This window comes from Cucumis melo, chromosome 10 (genome assembly GCF_025177605.1).
Source record: "Cucumis melo cultivar AY chromosome 10, USDA_Cmelo_AY_1.0, whole genome shotgun sequence".
NCBI classification, from domain to species: Eukaryota; Viridiplantae; Streptophyta; class Magnoliopsida; order Cucurbitales; family Cucurbitaceae; genus Cucumis; species Cucumis melo.
Window position 1 is genome coordinate 23,527,135 of NC_066866.1, and position 21,404 is coordinate 23,548,538.

At 34.2% G+C, this 21,404-nt stretch overlaps 1 protein-coding gene across 7 annotated transcripts; it reads right to left on the reverse strand.

Moving 5' to 3' along the window:
* Positions 1 to 597: 597 nt before the first annotated feature.
* On the reverse strand, positions 598 to 18,645 carry LOC127151485 (cyclic nucleotide-gated ion channel 1-like). 7 transcript variants are annotated; one of them, XR_007824520.1, is made up of 6 exons: positions 18,140 to 18,643; positions 17,933 to 18,019; positions 17,230 to 17,374; positions 15,660 to 15,780; positions 14,462 to 15,173; positions 638 to 876 (listed from the first exon to the last, which is right to left on the reverse strand). XR_007824520.1 is itself a non-coding variant. In XM_051091444.1 (5 exons), exons 1-5 carry the CDS (start codon positions 18,191 to 18,193, stop codon positions 15,100 to 15,102), a joined length of 435 nt encoding a protein of 144 aa, XP_050947401.1. In that variant the 5' UTR covers positions 18,194 to 18,641; the 3' UTR covers positions 14,863 to 15,099. The 7 variants fall into 7 exon arrangements, 2 of the variants coding, with proteins under 2 accessions (XP_050947401.1, XP_050947400.1); XR_007824521.1 differs by lacking the exon at positions 17,933 to 18,019 and having other exon boundaries at positions 18,140 to 18,644; XR_007824522.1 differs by lacking the exon at positions 15,660 to 15,780 and having other exon boundaries at positions 14,462 to 14,654.
* Between the last annotated feature and the right edge of the window lie 2,759 nt (positions 18,646 to 21,404).

The window sequence follows — 21,404 nt, forward strand, 5'->3', positions numbered from 1 at the left end:
CCATTACAAGCTCACATTAGGGTTTTGATTCTTCATCTCTAGCAAGTCCGTCGTTCGGGTGTAAGCGTTCTTCTATCACTGTGTTGCAAAGCAATCTTCCATTACGGTTAGTCTATTTTTATACTTCTTATATGAAATAAAAAGGGGTATATTTACATCAGATCGTATTTCTTTAAAGTCTCAAACATTCTTCTTCATACTATTTTATTTAGAAAATGAGATTGTGGAAGCATTTAGGGTTTAATTACATTCATGATTTGTATTGTCAAATCGATGTTTATATTCTTCAAACCACAACTTTAAAGTCCGTAAAGTGTTGATTTTCTCTTTAAACCACAAATTAAGTAATGCATGTTGTATATATTTCCTTCTGATGTTTATATTCTTAAAATGCAACTTTCAAATGAAATAAGAAGTGTTTGGCTATGATGTACGTTTTTGAAATTTGGCTATGTTTCCACTTAAAAATAGAAGTTGAAATCTATAAAAATCATAATATCGTAAATGGTAGTTGATATTGTATCATAATCTGTATATGTAGTTGGAAAAAAATGGTGCGTCGAAGCGAAAGATGCCTAAGATCAAGGTTGAAACATATTAAATCAAACAAGGATTATCCAATTGTGATTGACGATAATACAGAGGTATATGTTTTAGTTTCTGAATGTGTATTTGAAATGGTATAAATCATTAAACAAAAATATAATATGTATATATGGTAGAAGGAAGTAAGATATAAAGAACCAATTCAATACAAACCACTGTAAACCATATATCCAGACGATGATGAGCAGGAGTTAAGAGGATCTACAGCTACATAGATTGTGGTGTAACAGGATCAGAAGTTTGTGAAACCAGATGTTGTCTTTAAAACACCTGAAGCAAAAATGCCAACACATGACAAAGGGAAACAATCAAAAGTATATTATAAATTTACAGTAACGTATTGATTTCACAGTAACGTATTGAAAATTGTCTCTAATAGCAATGACTTGTATGCACTATTTGAACAAAGATTTGGTTGAAAACATGTCGTGGATTTTCAGTGCAAAGTTGGAATTTACCTTAGAGATATCTATGTTTTCATAAAAACGACCCCCATCATCGTGGATTTGAGTTTGAAAAGAATTTAATGACAATGAACCCAAACAAATTGATAAAGGGCCAACAAAATGAACAATAAGGGCAATATGTCGCTCAACATTCGATGTTATTATATGGTAAACTCATTTAACACCGTTATCATTCGTTATAGGCAAATCCTTCTTAACACATTCTATAAGACCTAGACAAAAGTATATATCAATATTTTTTATATCAATAAAACTGCCTCTAAGGCTAGTGTACAATTCTTTATAGCACATATGTTTACTAAATATAATTTTAGACACACTAAAACTAACGTAATTGTTCGATTCATTGAAAAAACCATCAAAGTAAACTGCAATTTTGGCCATCCAACCAAAACATATTAGAAATATATGTCACTACAAATTTATGTTGTAATTAAGTAGGGGTATATATATACTAAATCACAGAAAAACATATGATCTTCTATGGTTACTGGATGTCCATATAGTATTATGGTAAATAAGAAGGGGTATATATCTAAAGAAAAACAATAATACACTAATCATATTCGTCAATTATTATATGTAAATTTATGTAACCTTGGTTTCATATGGTAAGTGAACGACTAAATGTACCATAACGCTAAAGACGACAAGTGAAAATATTCTTTCCAACTTACAAAGTATGATTATGATGTCTGCTTGCAATCTGTCCAAATCACTTATTCTTATCGTTCTGGTGCACAAGTCACAAAAAAAATTACATAATTTGGTAATAGCAGTGTACACATTTTCGGTAAGAATGCTCGAATACCAATAGGTAGCAATCGATGTAATAAAACATGACAATCGTGCGTTTGGAGTCCTGATATTTTTCCCTCTCTTTCATGCACACATCGCGATATATTGAAAACAAATCCATCGAAAAACTTAACTGATTTCAGGAACTTGTAAAACTCAACTCGTTCAATGCTAATCAAAGTGTAGCTCGCGTGTGGCTTGACCAATCGGTTACCAACTTCTATAAGGTGTAAATCCTTTCTTATCTTCAGATCTTGTAGGTCCAACCGAGCATTCATGGTATCCTTGGTTTTCCCTTCGATATTCAACAACGTACAACCAAATTGTTACAAACATTCTTCTCAATGTGCATTACGTCAAGTTTGTGATATAACAATAATCTCGACCAGTAAGGAAGTTTGAAAAAAATACTTCTCTTCGTCCAATTAAGAGCTCTCTTTCTTTTCTTATCATTTATTGAGGGACGTTTACTCATAACTGGAAACTTTAATTGATCTTGATATTCTATGATTTCGAGTCCATTCATCACCACTAGAGGAGCCTGACGCTCTACCTTTCCATCGTGTAGCCTACTTCTACACCGCACGTGGTTATCTGGAAGATAAGCCTATGTCCCATGAAGGATATTCTACCTCATATCTCAAACGATCATCTATGCATATGGGACATGCCTGATACCCCTTTGTACTCTACCCTGATAGGTTGCCATACGCCGGAAAGTCAGTAATCGTTCACAACAAGGTTGCATATAGTTGAAATAACTAACCTGTAAGAGAGTCATACATACGCACCCCAAAAGTCCATAACTCTTTCAGTTCCTCAATAAATGGTTGGAGATACACATCGATTTCCCTATCAAGAGATCTAGGATCGGGTATGAGCAGTGACATGAAGAAATGCATCTTTTTCATGCATTTTCATAGTGGAAAATTGTAAGAAAGTAACACAATAGGCCACATACAGTATGAGGTACTCATTTGACCAAATGAGTTAAATCCATTTAAAGCTAACCCCAAACGCACGTTTCGTGGATCAGAAACAAAATCAAGAAATTCAGAATCAAAATGCTTCCATCCCTCTACATCAGCTGAATGTCTCAACACATCATCTATTTCAAAACGTTTATCCATATGCCATCTCATGTCAGTAGACCCTTCCTGTAATATAAACAAGTGCTGTAATCTCGATATCAAAGAAAAATGGTGCAATACCTTATGCGAAACTTTATTCCCTCTATTATGATTAACCTTGTACCGAACCTCGCCATATATAGGACAATGTTACAAATCAGCAAACTCTTTTCAGTACAATACATAATTGTACTTGCAGACATGAATAGTCTCGTATCCCAAGCCTAAGTCACGAAATTTTCATTTGGCTTCATAAAATGAACTAGGGATAGTACTACTACACATTGGAAACGTTGCTCTTAAGAGTTCTAACAACATGTTGAACGACTTGTTACTCTAACTATTTAGAACCTTCACATGCATCAACTTAACCAAAAAATTCATGGACGAAAATCCAGAACAACCGGGGTACAACTCATTACGTGCTTCATTCAATAAGTCTTAAAATATGTTTATTCTATCTTCATCTATATGTACCCCAATATTCCTCGGCATTTCATCTTCCAAACGACGTTCCTCCGATTCCTCTTCCTGTTCAATTGGGACTTATAAATCATTCAGCATACCAAACATATCATGTTCTTCACTAAACTTCCTACTATTAGTTCCTTCATAAAAAGGGTTACTACTAGTTCCTTCCTCAAAGTTTTTTGTACCTCTAAAGCTTAATGACTCTCCATGATACACCCATTCTATGTAGTAGGGGGATATTCCAATAGTCAGTAGATGTCGCTTCACACCCTTTAATGAGTTCTAATTTAAGTTCATACATCTTTTGCATGGGCACCTTATGTTGGAATTTGTGTCCTAAAACTTGTATTTTGTTATTTGATTCAATGTAATTTATTATTGAATGCTATAATCTTAAAACCAATAAATTTAGGTCCCAAGGCTATTTTACTGAGTTTGTCAAATACACTTGAACTTTATGTATAGACATAAAAATGGATTAAGTTCAAATTAATAGCCCAAATAGTCTATAGTGTATAAATAAGGTTGGACGCCTTATTCTAGATAAACACTATGGATGCGGTTCGCTCCGTAGTTAGTACAAACGATGTAATCCTGGATCGTTCATGTAGAGACATGGGAGTGGGGGCGTCCTATGTAAATGGTTTGCACAAGACTGAAACCACGAAATAATCACTTTTAGTTATAACACCGTAAATTGTAAACTGACTATTTCATTTATGATGACCTAGGTAACTTGATCTTAATCTTATGCTAACTATGAACTTTTGTTCATTCGGTAGTATCCTTAGATCTGCATAGGTGAGGGCAGCTCAACATCGCTGGCCCAAAGCCTTCCATTTTAGGGGTAAGACCGAGTGGATAGCTAGGGACATAGGGTGCAAGATGGAATTCACTCCTTTCCACTTCTGGGATAGTAGATAGGTTGTTTCCTTGAGGACTGAATCCAAGTCTTGAACAAGGGGCCCCACCTTCTCATTGGTCCGAGAAGGATTCTGGTTTATAGGTTGAACCTTAAACCAATTGTTCAACAGTGGATCAGTGGGTCTTAAGGAACAAGATGTAGTCTCGGGGGTAAAACAGTATTTTGACCCACCAAGATTATGAACAACCTGTGAAGGATTGACTTACTTATCATAGTTATATCAAGTGGACAGAAATATATCTATAGTGAGAATAGTGCAACTAAGGGTCTTTAGTGGAATGACTCTTTAGTTCACGAATGTTGATTAACTTTGGTCTAAAAGAGTTTAGCCAGTTAATCTCGAATCGTTAGAGCCCATGATCTATAGATCCATTAGGTTTCCCTACTAGCTCATATGGATTCAACTAAGAACAAGTATGTTGAAGTAATTCGAATTGTTCGAATAAAGATAAAAGAGAGACCCCGACAAATATACCAGATATAAGTTGGTAGAAATAAATTGTAAGTTTTGTGTTTAAATATGATTTAAATAAATATAAATATAGATTCATATTTAAAAAGCTTGAAAAGTTTAGAGAACGGTCAAAAAGTCAACATGTTGATTTTGAACTTTGATTGAATTTATATTCAAATATAATTTGAATTTTTTAGAGAAATGAATACGGATTCATACTCGGGAGGTTAGAATTAGTCAAGATGGAAAATTTAGTAAAAATTCAAAAAGTTGACTTTTGACTAAGAAAAGTTTAACTTTGACTTAAGTTGGTCAAATGACCAAAATGCCCTTTTGGCTAATTACTTTATTAATTAACGGTCAATGGAAAATGTGGCAAATTATTATGAATTTGAAGCCACTAATTTCATTAAAGAGTTAATGGATTGATTAGGTGTTGATAAGATATGAAATAATTTACTTGCAAATTTGCATGTAAATTTCATATAAAACTTCTCATTACCGAATGAAAAAATGATAAGGTTTTCTCTGAATAACAACACCTAAACGATACACTCCCCATCTCTCTCAATATTTTTCACTTCACAAAACCGAGTCCCCCAACTCCGTTCTTGGTCCTGAGCATAGTAGGACAACTTGGTGGTTGTCCTTGTTTGTGATATTTGGGAAGAAGAAGCGTTGGATTAAAGAAAAAGTTCAGAACTGCAATAGTAAGAACATCGTTTACCTTTTGGTTTTTCGTTTATGTCCATCGCTTAGTATATGCATGTTAACTTCTAAATCGTTTAGATGCATATCAAGTAAAGCATGATCTATATCTTCTGCTGCTGCATGTCTGCTTTGTTTTTTCCATCACCTTATTCGTTTGTAGGCATCAACGTAAAACTTGGCAAATTCTAAAAATTAGGTCACTCCCTCTCTATACTCAAGGAAAAACTTATTTCTAAGTTTCATCCAACCCTTGTTCATCGTTTAAGTCCCTAAAACATAAATAGATTTGATTAGAAACATATTCCTCTCCTCTCACATCCTAAACTTACTCCCCTAAATATACAATCTCTCAAATTTTTTACTAAAACTAACTTCAAACTACAGAGGCTACCATAACTGCAGGATAGCCAGCACAACCTAATTATTAACCATAAACAACTTCAATCTTCGCATCCTACACACTCCTTTCAACAAAGCTACCTTATAAGCAATCCTACTACCACCTCTTCAAACCATCAGAAATAAAAACAAATTCAAAACAAAAAGACTACCATAACTGTAGGATAACCGTCCTAAATTAACAACAAAGTTATTCAAAACTACTAAAAAATAAATTATTAGAATTGAACTAAAGGCTACAATAACTGTAGGATAGGTAAAACGAATCATAACATATATTACAAAATTTTTAAGGCAATAATAGCCATTACCCCCCCCTCCCCTCAAATTTTTAACCCTAATCCCTCAAAATTGCAATTCAACCCACACATTAAAAATTTTAATTCTTCAAGTCAATTTCTCAAATACACCCCCCTTCAACCTACATTCAAAATTCCCATTTCAAAAACCAAAATCTATTCCTAAACAATATCCTACAATTAATTCAACATTAAAATCCTAAAACTAATTTTAAAAAAACAAAAACTATTTAAATAAACCTAACCTAAACTAACATTTTTTAAGATTTAGGATTTTAAATTTAACTCAACTAAGATGACGGGAGAGGGATGATGGCAGGCTCACGGCGGCGACGGTTGGGCACTTCTCTTCTCTTCGATCGCCGGCATCTCCTCCTTTTTCTCTCTTTCGTTCCAATTCTGTGTTTCACATAACTGAAACATCTAATTTATAGGGAAACTCCCGTTGCAACATGAAAATATTGGGAGATCCCCTTACCTCTGATGCCATTCCCGATGAATAATTAATGACATCGGGATCTCGCATTACTCTCGGTGCCATTTCCCATGCACTAAAAATAGCATTAAGAGCTCCTCTTACTCCCGACGACGTCTCCAACGCCATGCAGGGTGCGTTGGGAATATCTGTTTGACATAATTAATGTTCAAAAATTTTCGACTGGTAGTTTTCGATGCGTGCATGCCGCGTCGGGATAAGTTATTATTCTCGATACCCTACTTCAAACGTCGAAAATGTTGTCCTCTTTCAAGACGTCGAAAAAAGCTCATTCGCCCAACGTGTGAAATGTGTCATCGAGATAATGCTTATTTCCTGACTTTTGTTCTTATAACGCCTTTGTATGCGTTAGGAGAATCTTAATTTCTTGTAGTGGTTACAGTAGCTCAATTTATATGCATTATTGTATATGTAAAGGGGTATATCTAACTAATTCACATAACAAACAATTGATATTCCTTGAGAACTGTATGTAAAAATATATGCATTGTTATATATATGAAGTGGTATATGTCTAAAATAAATATTCCAGAATATAACGTTAAACGTTCTAATGGAGTACATAAAAATATAACGAATTGAGGAAGATAACTAACCAGATGTATGAGAAGAACGAAAGGACGAAATAAATTGAGATTCTGTGAATAACGAAATCGAAATCGATGATTGACGAAATATAAGGAGATGAAGGATGAAATTGGATGAAATTGGTGAAGAAATTTGATAACTTTCAAGCGGAAGATGTACCGAAATTGGTGGAGAAATTGGATAACTTGCAGGTGACAGATGTAACAGGAAAGAATGACTGTTGACGACGAAGATGAGGATTAAATAATTATGCATCTGATGAATAATTAAGAAAGAGATTTTTGAAAATTATTTCCATATTCAAAGATATATTATTTGATGATAATTTAAAATAAATTATATAAGGTAATGTTTTTTCATTAATAATTAAGATTTTATATTAATTAAGATCATAATTAAGACAGTTATAACTTAGACAAAAGGGAATTATAATAATGATAATAGTTATAATAGTTATAATAATGATAAATATAATGTTAATCATAAGGTTAAAATTGTCCTAAAAATATGTGAATTCCTAATTAAGTAAAAAAAATCTTATCTTAGGATATTTGTGAAATTTCATAGTCAAATGAGGTCTTTTATCTAAATCTTTCTTTTTTAAAAGAAAATGTTGTTGAGATGGGGATCGAAATCTATCCCATCCTCGCTTCCCTTTTTATTCTTCATCATCATCGTGAATTAGATTATAAAGAAATTGAGAAAATTACATAGTAATACAAAGGAGTTCGACTCTCTCTCTCTCTCTCTCTCTCTCTCTCTCTCTCTCTCTCTCTCTCCTCTCTCTCCCCGCCCTCTCTCCCCCTCCCTCTCTCCCCCTCCCTCTCCCTCTCCCTCCCTCTCCCTCTCCCTCCCTCTCCCTCCCTCTCCCTCTCCCTCTCCCTCTCCCTCTCCCTCCCTCTCCCTCTCCCTCTCTCTCCCTCTCCCTCTCTCTCTCTCCCTCTCTCTCTCTCTCCCTCCCCCTCCCCATAAGACTCTTGCTCAAAAAATTTTATTTATGTATTGATGTTTTACAACAATATGCATATTCATAGTTAGTTTTCTTGCAAACTCATACTTTTTTACACTTTGCATAGTTTTAGATTTTTTAATATTATTTTTAATTAAGTAATGACCTCAGCTTAAGTTTAAAAGTTGAATCGTTACAATGATAGTCTGAAGAATCGAGCCGACCGAACTGAAGGTGGTTGATTGAAGATAAGGAGAGTTTCAATTGGTGTCAATTTGAGAAAAATCTAAACTGACATTTTTTAAAATTTTAAAGGCTCGAACCAACCTAAACCGACAATTTGTCGGTTTGTACTCATTCATGGGCGGAGTATATTTGGGTGAATTTTGGATCCAAAAGGGAGTCTTGTTGAAGAGTAGTCTCATTGAGAAGAGTCGCGTTGCACAAAGTGTTGGTAAGAAGCATTCTGCAAAGAATGGTGCAATGAAAGATATGACGAAGTGAGAGAAGCAATTGAGTCTAAATGCTATCGCATTAGAGTAAGCAACACGATGAGATTAGTTGGTGAGGAAGAAGGCCACAATGGAAGCTAAGAACTAGGCCTTGAGTGAAGTGATGCGCGGAGAAGTGCTTGCACCTAAATATGGTTGCGACAAGGTAGGCATTCTGTTAAGAGGTTGGACGTCCGTACGAGGTGATTGGACAACCCTCTGAGGCAAAGTAAATGTTCAGTGGCTTCTTGAAAAGGGGTTAGATGATAAGAAGTTTGACTTTTCAAGGAGATAAGGTTGGCATCTCAAGAAAATTGTCTATTTCTAACTGACGTTGGCTTCTGTGTCAAGTTTAGGTTGGTTGCATAGCGCAACGAAATGAAAAGTGACATGTGTAAAGCATGGAGATGACCCTTAGATGCGAAAGGTCACTATAAATAGGACCAACAAGGTCAAAAGAAGGACATGAGATGTTAATAGGACCAACAAGGTCAAAAGAAGGACATGAGATGTTAGACTTTCTGATAAATTGTCTAGAAAGAGTTTTGGGCATTGAACAACTGGTTGAGAGGAACCACTAGACAAGAAGGAGAAGCTGTAAAGCCACATGGAGAAAGAGTTGAGGCTAAGTATTTTCGTGAGTGGTCCTATAAAAAATATTTGTTATGAATAAAAAGAAAGTGTTTCATAAACGATCTTGTAAATGAATAAATGATTCTTTTGTTAATGAAAGTAATGTTTATGATTGATTGTGAATCTTTGTGATCTTATGTTTGATGTTATTGCTAGAATTGTTACTAATGTGCTACAATGTGTTGTATGACAAGCTTCTGAGCTAATATTTCCTTATTGTGGTATGTGATGATTGTACGCTATGGTGTGGTTTAACCTATCGCATGACGCTGGTGAAAGTGAATCCCACATTTATTGGGTGATGCTGGTGAATGTGAATCCCAAGTCTAGACGATAAGATGCCGGTAAAAGTGAACAGGTTTGAGCAAGTATGAGATGTGTTATTGATGTTGAATTGGTGAATGTGAATACCAGATCTAGGCGAGGATGTTATGAGAGACACAGGTGAAAGTGAATCTCAGATCCATTGAGTGATGTCGGTGAATGTGAATCCCAGGTCTAGGCTATCAGATTCTGGTGAAAGCAAATTCCAGGTCTGAGCGAGTACAAGATGTGTTATTGATGTTAGATGCTAGTGAATGTGAATCTCAGATCTAGGCGAGGAATGTTATGGGAGACATTGGTGAAAGTGAATCCCAGGTCCATCGTGTGATGCTGGTGAATGTGAATCCCAGGTCTAGGCGATGAGATGCTGGTAAAAGGGAATTCCAAGTCTGAGAAAGAATGTGTATTACGAGGCGCTGATGGAAACCTCAGGAAAATCACGTGACGCTAGTGAAAGTGGAGCTCAAATCCATCGTGTGATGGTGGTGAATGTGAATCGCAGGTCTAGACAGTGAGATGCTGGTAAAAGCGAACTCCAGGTCCAGACGATGGGAAAATCCCAGGCCCCGACGATGAGTAGTAAATGCTTGATAACTTAAACCACATGAAATTGTTGCCATGGTTATATGTGTTTAATGCGTTAAAAGCTTATGATTATGTTTAAGGCGATGAGATCTATATATTTATATATGAAATGACCTTGTGGTTATGATATCTAAAAATGTTGTATTCCCTAAAAGGTATTTCCTAAACCCATCACTCACTAATTCATTGACTTACGTTTTAAGTCTCTCCTTCTTAGGTGTCAGGCGTTAAAGCCAAGTAAGGAATGGACCTCAAACGTAGAAGCTAAGTAAAGGAGGGAAAGGTAGGCAATTATATAAGCTTGTGCAATGTACAAGTCGAATCATCTTATCTCGTGTTTAAGGAGTTGGTTAGGACTTCACTCCTTAACTTTGAGAGATACTGTTCAGTTTAGAAGAGAAGGCAAGGGTTACAACTAGGTTAAGGAGGCCAAATTTGGAGAGCAAAAGAGCCAAAGAACTAAGCTCGGTAAAGGGAGCCCTGAAGGTTGTCCCTGAAATGGTTGTTGGGCGACCGAAGTGAAAGAGACCCTTACACCTCTAAGTGCCCCCCGCTATAAGGAGCTTTGTAGGCGGTGGAGGAAGAAAAGTGGATCAGAAATCAGTTTTAATTATGTGGTTTTGCGAGAAAAGGAATGTAATTGTGGAGTATGTTCTCTGTAAAGTGTTAAGTCAATAAAGAGAAGAAGTTATGTTATCTTGCTGCATTGTTGTTGTTATTGTTATTTGATCTTACCACCTAGAGGTTAGGGTTGATTTGTATTATGTAAAGAGTACTAGGAAACAAAGTAAAGTTTTAATTTTCGTTACATTAAGTAAAAGCAAGTTAAGTTGTTCCGCTTACTAGGCGTTCAACGTGACATCTCGTGGAGAGATGCATAATGAGTGATTAGGCGACATGCCCCCATTTGGTCACATGAAGTGGCATTTAAGGCGGAATGTGATAGTTTGAACATTTACTAAATCAATCGGTCGGCTTAGTGTTGGTTTGGTCGAAAAATCGACTCCGACTATTCGATGCTCACCCTTAATTGATAGGGTGTGTTATGTTTGATTTTGGTCAAATAACAACTCAACTATTAAGTTTTGAAGAGGGAGTTTTGAGAAGAGTAATTTTGGAAGTAGGCATTCTGATTGGTAGCTTGCGTGGAAGTTAGGTGACTTGGGAAAAAGGAAGGCGTTTTAGATTCAAGGCGAATTGAAGCCAGACTTTAAGAATTAGGAAAATACTAGGAAATTTCCTAAGTCTACTTAATGAGCCATGTGTAAGAGTTTAAGCTAAGCATGGTTTGAAAAACTATTAGGCTTACATGTGTATTACTTTAAGTAGGAGCTGGCAATCTTAAAGGAATTAAAGATGACTAATCAAAATTAAGATTATTTTAAATAAGATTGAAGGGTTAGTATAAAAGAAAGTTATGCTAAAATTCTTAGAATTACTCTATTGAAAAGAAGAAACACTAGGCGAGAAGGTCTTTGGGGGACAAGCGTTTTGAAGAAAAGAATTAGCATTGTGAGTGATTTTTCAAAATGTTTTAAGACCTTAAAGCTTTCTTCTAAGTTCCTGTTGTTTTTTTATTATGGTTCATACGTTAACATTTATGAAAGAAATAATGCCTAAAGAACGCTTTGTGTTATGCTCTAAGTAAAGTTTATGTTTGAAGAATGTATGTTATGCTTGCGAGTAAACCATTAGTCTTATTCCTATTATTAAGCTAACTATTATGTGCACATAAAGAGTAAAGGCAAGCATGTAGAAAATGACTGCATGGTGGAATGAAGCTGGTCAATGCTTAAAAGGGGCTTATTAGACTTAGCAGCCTGAGACAATGGAAAATGAACCAAGAAATTCTCCAAGGGCTGTTGTTGATGAAAAGGATATCACGGTAGTTTATGCGTAGGAATGGTTCATGTTCTTGGCAAAAGGAATATGGAAGACTAATGCGTGTTTTATGATTTATCGAAATGAGGCGATGAAAGTCGTGTTTATGAAAATGATTGCATATATTGTATGTCGAAAAAGGTTTTCAAAATCTATTGCTCACTATGTTTTTACTTATGTTTTAAGTTTTCCCTTCCCCTAGGTCACCAGGCGTTAAGGTCAAGTTGGGTTGAGTGAGACAAGCTACAAATATTGAAGCTGATCAGTAAGGCATTCTAAATTTTACTTCATAGCTTGTGTTTCTAAGAAATTGTGCAATATGTATATTTGGAACGTGTATCATTAAGAAATAAAATAAGTCTTTGTTGTTAATATCTTGCATTGTACATTTCTTAATGCCTAATGTCTAAGTATCAAGTTCGCATTAAGTTGATTGGACGCTGATCAAAGTTAAAGTTCAAGGACTTAAGTTGAGTGTTCTGGCGTTTTATTATGAGACATCAGAACTACTCAAGTTGCGTTGTGTGCCGCATAGCGAGTTTCAAGGCACGTGCGGGGGTGAGGCGTGACACACCAACTAAGTTAAATTTAACAAATGTTTCTATTTTTATATTTATTTGATTGTTTTTTTTTTTTTTGTATTTTTTAGAGTCACTAAGTTTCTAGCTTATAAATATATAACAACTTGTTTCTTTATTGGTAATATTCCCTTTTAAGATTAAAGAGTCCTCTCACTTCTTTCTTTCTTTTGTTGTTGACTTAAGTTGATAGCAAGTATCCAAGAGTTATTTGAGTAGTTCAAGGTTGCAGTTCTATGAGAGGTAATACCTTCGAAAACTCTTGTTCCAAGAAATTTTCAATTGAGGTTTGATGTTTGAATCTCCTTTTCAACGAAAACACCTCTAAGAGCCCATTTGGTGGAGTGTCTTTTGATAGAGAAAGGGAATTGAGGGGAAGGAGTTGTTTGCATCAAACCCTTTCTCTACAGGAGATTGAGAATCGAAGAGAGTGTTTCTATATATATAACAGTTGTAAGCACAATATGAGAGTTAATTGTATTTAATTAAAATTTAACTTATTACATCATTTGACTTACCTTTATTTCTACACAAATGTGCCTTACCACCTATCAAAACTCTTTTTTTCTTATATTTTCTTTTTTTCTTTCCAAATTATATATATAAAGAAAACAATATTGAATTTAGAAACAACGACTTCAAACAAACATAATATGATAATTTAAAAAAATATATATTAGTTTATTCAACTAATACATTTTTATTACACTAATCATAAGGATAGATGATAAACTTTCAATTTCAAAAGAGGGAGTATGATTGAGATTATCTCACACAACCTTATTAAACGAGTAACCTCATTAGGCGCGAATTTTTATTTATTTTTTTTTGTTAAATTTTCAAAAATTAAATTATTGGCAAGAATTTGAAAATTTAATTAATAGTTAATATTGGTTTTATTACATTAAATAAATAATAAATCAATTATTGTTAGTTTTCTTTTTTAATTTAAATAATAACTCATTGTTGAATAAGAAATTTTGGTCAATTAAATTGCACCACATCAGCAGCAAAATTGTGATGATTATAATTTGATTGGATTTGGGTAGTCAAGTTTTCTCATGTCCAACCTAGTTTAAGCCCCGAAGAAAAATTGGGCCAAAGAAATAATGAGCCTGAGCCCGTGCAAACAAGTGGGCTCGAGTCCGATCCCACCAAGCAAATAGGCCCGAGCCCAAGTCTGCCAAGAAAATAGGCCCAAGCTCAAGCCCAATAGGTAGATGGACCCAAGCTTAAGCCCAACAGGCAAATGGGCTCAAGCCTAACAAACAAATGGGCCCAGTTAAATTCTTCCATCTATTACAGCGAGGAAAAGGGATACTAAACATCCAAGTACAACGAAACATCCATCATACGTTCCACAATTTAATTATAGATCAAATATCATCCCAGATTCGTTAATTTGTATGCACTTCAAAATTTTAGACTACTTGCTTAGTTGCTTTCACATGGGAGACTTCAGCAGCTGGTTTTTAAATGTTTGCATGTGGAAAAACTTCATAGCAGCTATGAAATATCTATTCAAGATACTTTCATTGGCCACTCTCTAATCTACTTTTTCTGTGATTTTATTATGTCAAAAGAATGGAATGATCTAGAGTTTCACTAGCGGTGCATTAAGGATCCCATCCGAAACGAGATGCATAAAAGTGGATAGACAGAAAAGACAAGCATACCAGTCCAGAAGCTGGTGGCATTCCATATTCCAAAGCAGTAAGAAAATCATCATCAAGTGTCACTTCATAAGAATCATCCTCATCTTTTTGGCAATTGAAGTCCAAAGAGTCATTACATAAGAAACGAGATACATAAGAAACAGCTGAGCCATGCTTCTCATTGTGTTGCCTGATCTGGTCTTCTAATCATCCTCTGTGCCAATTTTGTTTGTTTTAAAAGAAAAAGATCATTACAACCATTCCAATTATCATGGAACCGGAACACTAAAACGTTCCAATAGAAACTATTATTTCTTGACATGGCACATAAACCAATAATGCACAAGTATACCAAGCAAGAAGAATAGAATGCTCATGTAGAGCTTGGACGCACATTGTTATGGAGTTAAGCACATAACACATAACAAAAACGATTCCTTTGGTAACCTTTCGACTGAAAGGGTCTATACAAGATGGAACAAAGTACAGGAAAGTTATCTTCCAAAAGGTGATAGACTATCCAGTTTAACTTGAGTTCAATACTAATGTACTTTCTCTCTTTCAAATGCCATGAAATTGGCTAAAAAGTTTCATCATCTGTGCACCCTTCTAACATTAATGATTGATATAATCACCTCTTACCTGATAAATACGATCGATCAATTCGAAAAATGCATTGGCCAGCTCACGACCACAAATGAAAAGTTCAAATCTTTCTGTAAACCCTGCATGGCTAATAATGCACAAGAAATGAAAATTTTTAACCCCTCCCAGGTAAGAAGATAGAAAAGACATTCAAAGAGCTGTTGGTGTAAAGATTTGAGATCTCAATCATGGTCATCCTCCAATAATTTCCTAAAGAGGAGAATAATTGAATATTTTAGGATGGAAAACAAAATTGATAATGACCCAGAGCTTATTTCTTTGGAGTTCTTGTAGATTACTAAAGGGATTAGACAATACGACTTTGTGTTTTAACATCAAGAGTGGATATCTTGTTATAGCACAAACTTAACTTAGGACAGTATGCTCCGTAAATTATGCTTTTATGTTTCTGCTTGAATAATTAGTTGTTTTTGTGTGTGCACTCTCACATATATATTCTAAATGATGATTATCTTTCTTGTCCTACAAATGAATCCTTGGTTACAAATGGAATGGACAAATTTGACAATAAGATTGATAGAATCTAAGCCAGCAAAAGGCTGAAGTTTCATACCTGGGGGAGTGGAAGAACTGAAAGAACGTCAATTGTGAAGTAAGATAAAAAGAATCTCCAAGCTCTTGTGCAAACACCATCATCGGCTTCATCAGGTTTTGCATTATAAAATTTGGAATATCTAAAATGAAAATGACAGACTATAAGAATTATGTAGAGGAAGTCTATGATTGAGCTAACAATTACAACTACTATTCTCATCTTGTTGTCAAATCCAACACATCTTTTGCCTTAATCAACCAACAAGGTGTAACAGAACAAAGGATCCAACAAGGTAGCAATCACACACAACATGACAAGTATTTCATTCCACAAATGAAGAAATACCGGGTTTCTATCACCCAAACATTTAAGATATCCCAAACCTTTACTCCTAACTTCTCGATCAAATCTTATGTTTCCAAAACTCGTAATCCTATCAAAACTAGTAGTAAAGCTTGTTGAAATTGATCTCAATGTTCTCAGTGAGCATGTTTCTCCAATATACGAAGGTTTACTCCTGGACAGGGGACAAAGCAAGTGGAACAAATGAACCAACAGATACTTCTACTATTTGATTTTGAAGAAAAGAATCACAGGAGATGGGGGACATCAGAAGAATTTCAACCGCACACAGAAAACAGATAAAAAATAGTATAGTTGACAACCCAACAACCATTTAACTGCAATACTTCCTAAATGATTAGCTGGTAATTATTTAATCTTAGAAGAGAACTAGAAATCGCCCTGGTCTATAGACAATACATAGAGAAATGACAATGATGTGAGTGATTGTTACTAAAGGAAAAAAATAGTTTACTGATGATGAATTGAAGTAGCCTTTCCTTTGTAATTGAATGATTTAAAGAGTGATCTAATGAATGTTATAAAAAATAAATGAGGGGAGAAACTCAACCATGGAGAGAAAATGGATGGTGAATGAAGTACCAAAAAACAAACTAGCAAATGCAGTCATAGTTAAAATAAAACCATCTTCAAAAGTAGTCATAACTCAACCAAATGGCACTTATTTTCTACAAACCCAACTACTTTTCACTTTTTAAATATTCAATTTGTGTTAGTTCCTACACACAAAAAGATCACAAACTCCTGAAATGGATAGAATTACAGGGCTACAGGTTATAGTATTTTTGTGAATCTAAAGCAATTATGAAGCATAACCAAGTAGCAAACACAAACACTTGATGAAACTACTAACAGTCACAAAAACTTTGGAAGTTAGAAGTGCAGAGAAAGAAAGTGAGAGAAGTCAATTCTGGCAAAGTGAGAGAAGTCAGTTTTGGCTTAAAAAATCCCTTTTGACTCCTTCCCAACTTCCCAGATGCAGTTGAACCCCTTCAAAATGACCACAACTGACTCAACTTACAGTAAAAAATCAAATTGAGTGAACATATGGCAAGTGGGTCCAATTCCTTTTACCACATAAAACTATAATACAAGTTCTTTCACTACCTAAAACCCAAATTCCACAACCACAGTTATGCAAGAAGAAGAACAACAACAAAAATGCCTCTCAAACTCCAACAAGAAGTACAGAAGAACTTGAATTCCAAAAGGGAACTTTACTTACCTCCGTACATCCATGGCTGAATTGAGTGAGCTAGAAATTAGAAAACACAAAGAATGAAGCTGATTTTGAGGTGCATCCGGAAGGCAATTTAAAGCTTTTGGCAGTAGCTATGTAACAAGTTTCCAAAGTGAGCCACCATAATCGACTAAAAATGGAAACCAAAATGAATGAGCAATCAATGAAATATTAAGTATATCTGAAGAAACAAACATATTATTCTGATAAACCCTGCATAATTATTCTGAGATTATAAAGATGGTGTTTAAAATTGTATTCGATTCATTTTAAAAGGTTAACCATGAAAAGGAAGAACAGTGGAGACCATGAACTACTAAAGGCATGCAATTTTTCACAATATCATGATGAGAGACTTCATGCTTTAAGTAGTCTTTGACACAAATCAAGACTATAAAGTGTCGAACATTTTCTAATCTTTATTAAAGTTTATCTTTTTTCATGCTTTAGTAATAGAACTAATTTCACTTAACAAGGTCCAAAACTTGATGATTAATCTTGAGTTTATGATTTCAACCGCATACTGAAGTCAGTTCAACCAATCTACGAAATTACAAAATTAAAAATATAAAGGATGGCATACAAATTATATATAGACATTTTGGACAACTGCAACTTTTTTTTAGTACACGGTTGCAGGGATAGGGGTGCACTCAGGTGCGCATATTAGCACGAGGAAGATAAAAACCTTCATTAGAAGCCGAGTAACGGCTGCCATTGTGGATACACACTCCTCTGTTAAATTTTCTACACCAGATTTTACATCTTCTCTAATCTGTGAGATGATTCAACATAAGACCAAATTAATTTTTCATATTACAGGAAAATATCATTTCACCACACAAATTAAGAAAAAAATATACCAAAACATCCATAATCACACCACGTAAACTACCTTAACAACAGAATCAGACAACCCAGGGATGGAATTCTCAGGAACGGTCTCCATACTGAGCTTCCGCTTAAGTGGGTTAGAAGATGGAGCAGGCTCTTCAACTTAGTCGGCGAGGGTTTGGAATCGGGAACCATGGAGTTGGGAATTTGGGATCTGACGGTGAAGCATTTTCTTTGGAAGACGACATAGGCTTCCGAGGGGTCTTCCGCCCTTGATTCCGGCGCCGTTAGCGCATGGAATAGAAAATGGCAGTGGATCGGCGAGATGGGTATTTAGCAAGATAGGGTTTCTTGGGTGGATGCTTCATTTTAGAGAATAGAAATTGAGAGAAAGGAAGAGTGAAGATTCTGAGGAAGACGAAGGAGACAAGAGATCGAGAGAGAAGGGGAGGCGGAGAGAGGGGGAAGAGGAGGGAGATAGTTGCCGTTGAGAAGAAAGATGAAGAAATTTAGAAATGAGAGAGAAGCTGCGAAGGGAAGTTGTTTTTTGAAATTTGAAATGAAATGAAATGAAACTTTTTAATTTTTAACTAAGTTATTAGAGATTTTGAATTAAAAAAATAATATATAATTAAAGTTAAAAGAATGTATACGTGCATACACATTTTTTGCAAAAGAATACTTAATGCACTTGTTTTTTTAAATAGTTTTTAGACAAACTATTATAAATAGTGATACTATTTTACTAATAGACATTATTTAATAGAATCTAAAAATTTAATATATTTAAAAACGACACTAATTTTTAAAACAACTCTATTTTTATATTAATAAAAATAATAAAACAGATAAAATATTTTTCTATCAAGTATAAAAAAATTTATCTCGGAGAGGTTTCTTATTAAACATAAATAACTATATGTCATTAAAATATTTTATTTATAAATATTTTAAAAAATAAATTCTGTTATTTAAAATAATTTCTTCAGAACTTTTCATCAAACTATGTTTTTTCCATAAATGATTTATTTTGTATTTCTATAGCCACGTGGAGAAAAAAACAAAAGGTGTGGAAATGTGTCCTATCGAGCGCCGATTCGATGTTTCGTTTTAGTGCCCGAAATTCAACCATTTATCTATTTAACTACAATTTACAATAAATCACAACTCATTCTTATTTCTTAATTCTCCCTATTTAAGTATTCCGTAATTAGTTATAAGTTTCCACCATATAATTTGATCACAATTGAGTCTTATCATATTTCATGACTTTAGTTTAATATTTATGGGGAAAATATAAAAAAGTACATAGTCATTTCTATAAAAAAAAAATAAATAAAGAAACCTAAATTCTTTTGAAACGTTACAATATTGTTATTATTGTTTACTTTGGAAATAGTTGCAAAATTAAAATTAGATTCAATAGAATCTTGAAGAAATTTCTAATACTAGGATAGCAAGAGATTCATAAATTATTTATAGTACCTTTATTGGCTATATCTAAGCATTGCTTAAAAATTGTAAAAGAGCACTTAAGCTCCCTTTTTTAAATAGCTATCTATGTCGCAAAAATGTGAGCGTTCAAGGCATTGTGGAAATGGCTCGAAGTTGGAATACAAAGAAGGTCCACCCATAGCTGCTGCTTGCTGACGTAGATTCTCAATCACACTTAATTATCTAATGTATAAAATTTTCAAAATTTTATTTATTTGTTTTTCCTTTTCAATATTTGGTAATCTCCTTTAACCAAGGAACAAATTAACCCCCACCCTCTAGACCAACAAATTTTGACAGAACACAATAAACTCTTCTTTACCCATTTCTCATTTTTCAACCTCCTGCCTACTCTTTTTACCCAAAAATAAAAGCTGTAACTCTCTTTTATATAACCTCTTCTCTAACTTTTTCAAAAAAGTTCTTAAGCTGTATTGTAAGATTAATGATTTTTGTTAAAAAAAAATAATGTTATCTATTAACTAATCAAATGGTCCAAAGTTTAACATGGTATATTTGTCAGAAAGTGAGCATCAAAATGACAGATTGTTAGATGTATATATTTCATTAACTAAGAGTTGTTAAGAACTTCAATGTATGATCAAGCTTTTGATTTCTTATCATGCTTGCTGGGGCTATGGATATATCTTTAGCATTCGGTAGAAATTCCAGGACATGGGTGGGTAAAAAAAGTTTCCTAGTTTTATATCTGCTCTTTGTGAGAAAAAAGAAAAATGCAAGAGAGGTCTTAACTAGAAAGACAATAAAATTAAAAGTAATAGTATTAAGGGCAGAATTTGTTCATCACCTTATGAAATTGTACTTGGATTGGAAAACCACGTGAACGACTTAATTAGGACTTGAGGAATGATCTAGGATTAGGAAAACCACAAATCTTTTTCCCTTTTTTTTTTCACAACCACCAACTGAACAGAACACTCTATCTCCATTAATGAGTGAATATTTATAAGGCAAAGATCTCAAACTGATGCACAATTCATTATTTGAACTTCCTTAAAAAACAATCTACGAATCTAATCTTGCTTTTGTACTTACCATTGGATACATGTACTCCATTTGGATTTTAAACCTAATTGTCATATTAACTAGATTTTCAATCTACTATATTGTCTACAAAGATAGATTGTAAAAACTCAAAATGGATCATTTATGGGTCTACTCGCTTACCTTCTCTGTATTTTGTTCATTCAAAGACAAGGGCCAAACTTGTTCAACTACAATAATGTCTCTATGTTACGAGACTTATGACTAATGACAAATATTATAATTTTATTTCTTTCTTTTTTGTTTATTGTAGTATGACTAATATTGACTTTAATAACTCTTTGCTCCACAAGGGCTAAGTGACTTCAAGTGTAAAAAAGTAACTAGTAGCTGGGAGGTAGTTATACATTTCATTGAATTGGGATACTTTATGTTTTTTTTTTACGGTAGGATTCTTGTACTCAAACTGATGTTTTATTGATTTTACAATATCAGATTATGTATATGACTATTTAATTCCCCAGATCATTTTCCAATAATTCAAAAGAATGTCTATTCTTGCTATTATGAATCTATAGAACGAGAAATAATTAGGGACATGCATAATAATAATAATAATGCTTCAGAACCAACTTCCTTTCTTTGTTCTTCAAGCTATGTATGACCAGCTAGTTTCGTCAAATAAATATTTTCCAACGAACATAACCAAGGTTGGGATATATGATGGAAGAAGGTGATGTTCGAAAAAAGAAAAGAAGGAAGAAGAGCATCCATAGCTACGAATTCACATGAAGAAGAGGAACTCGACGAACTCAAATGGCAAATCG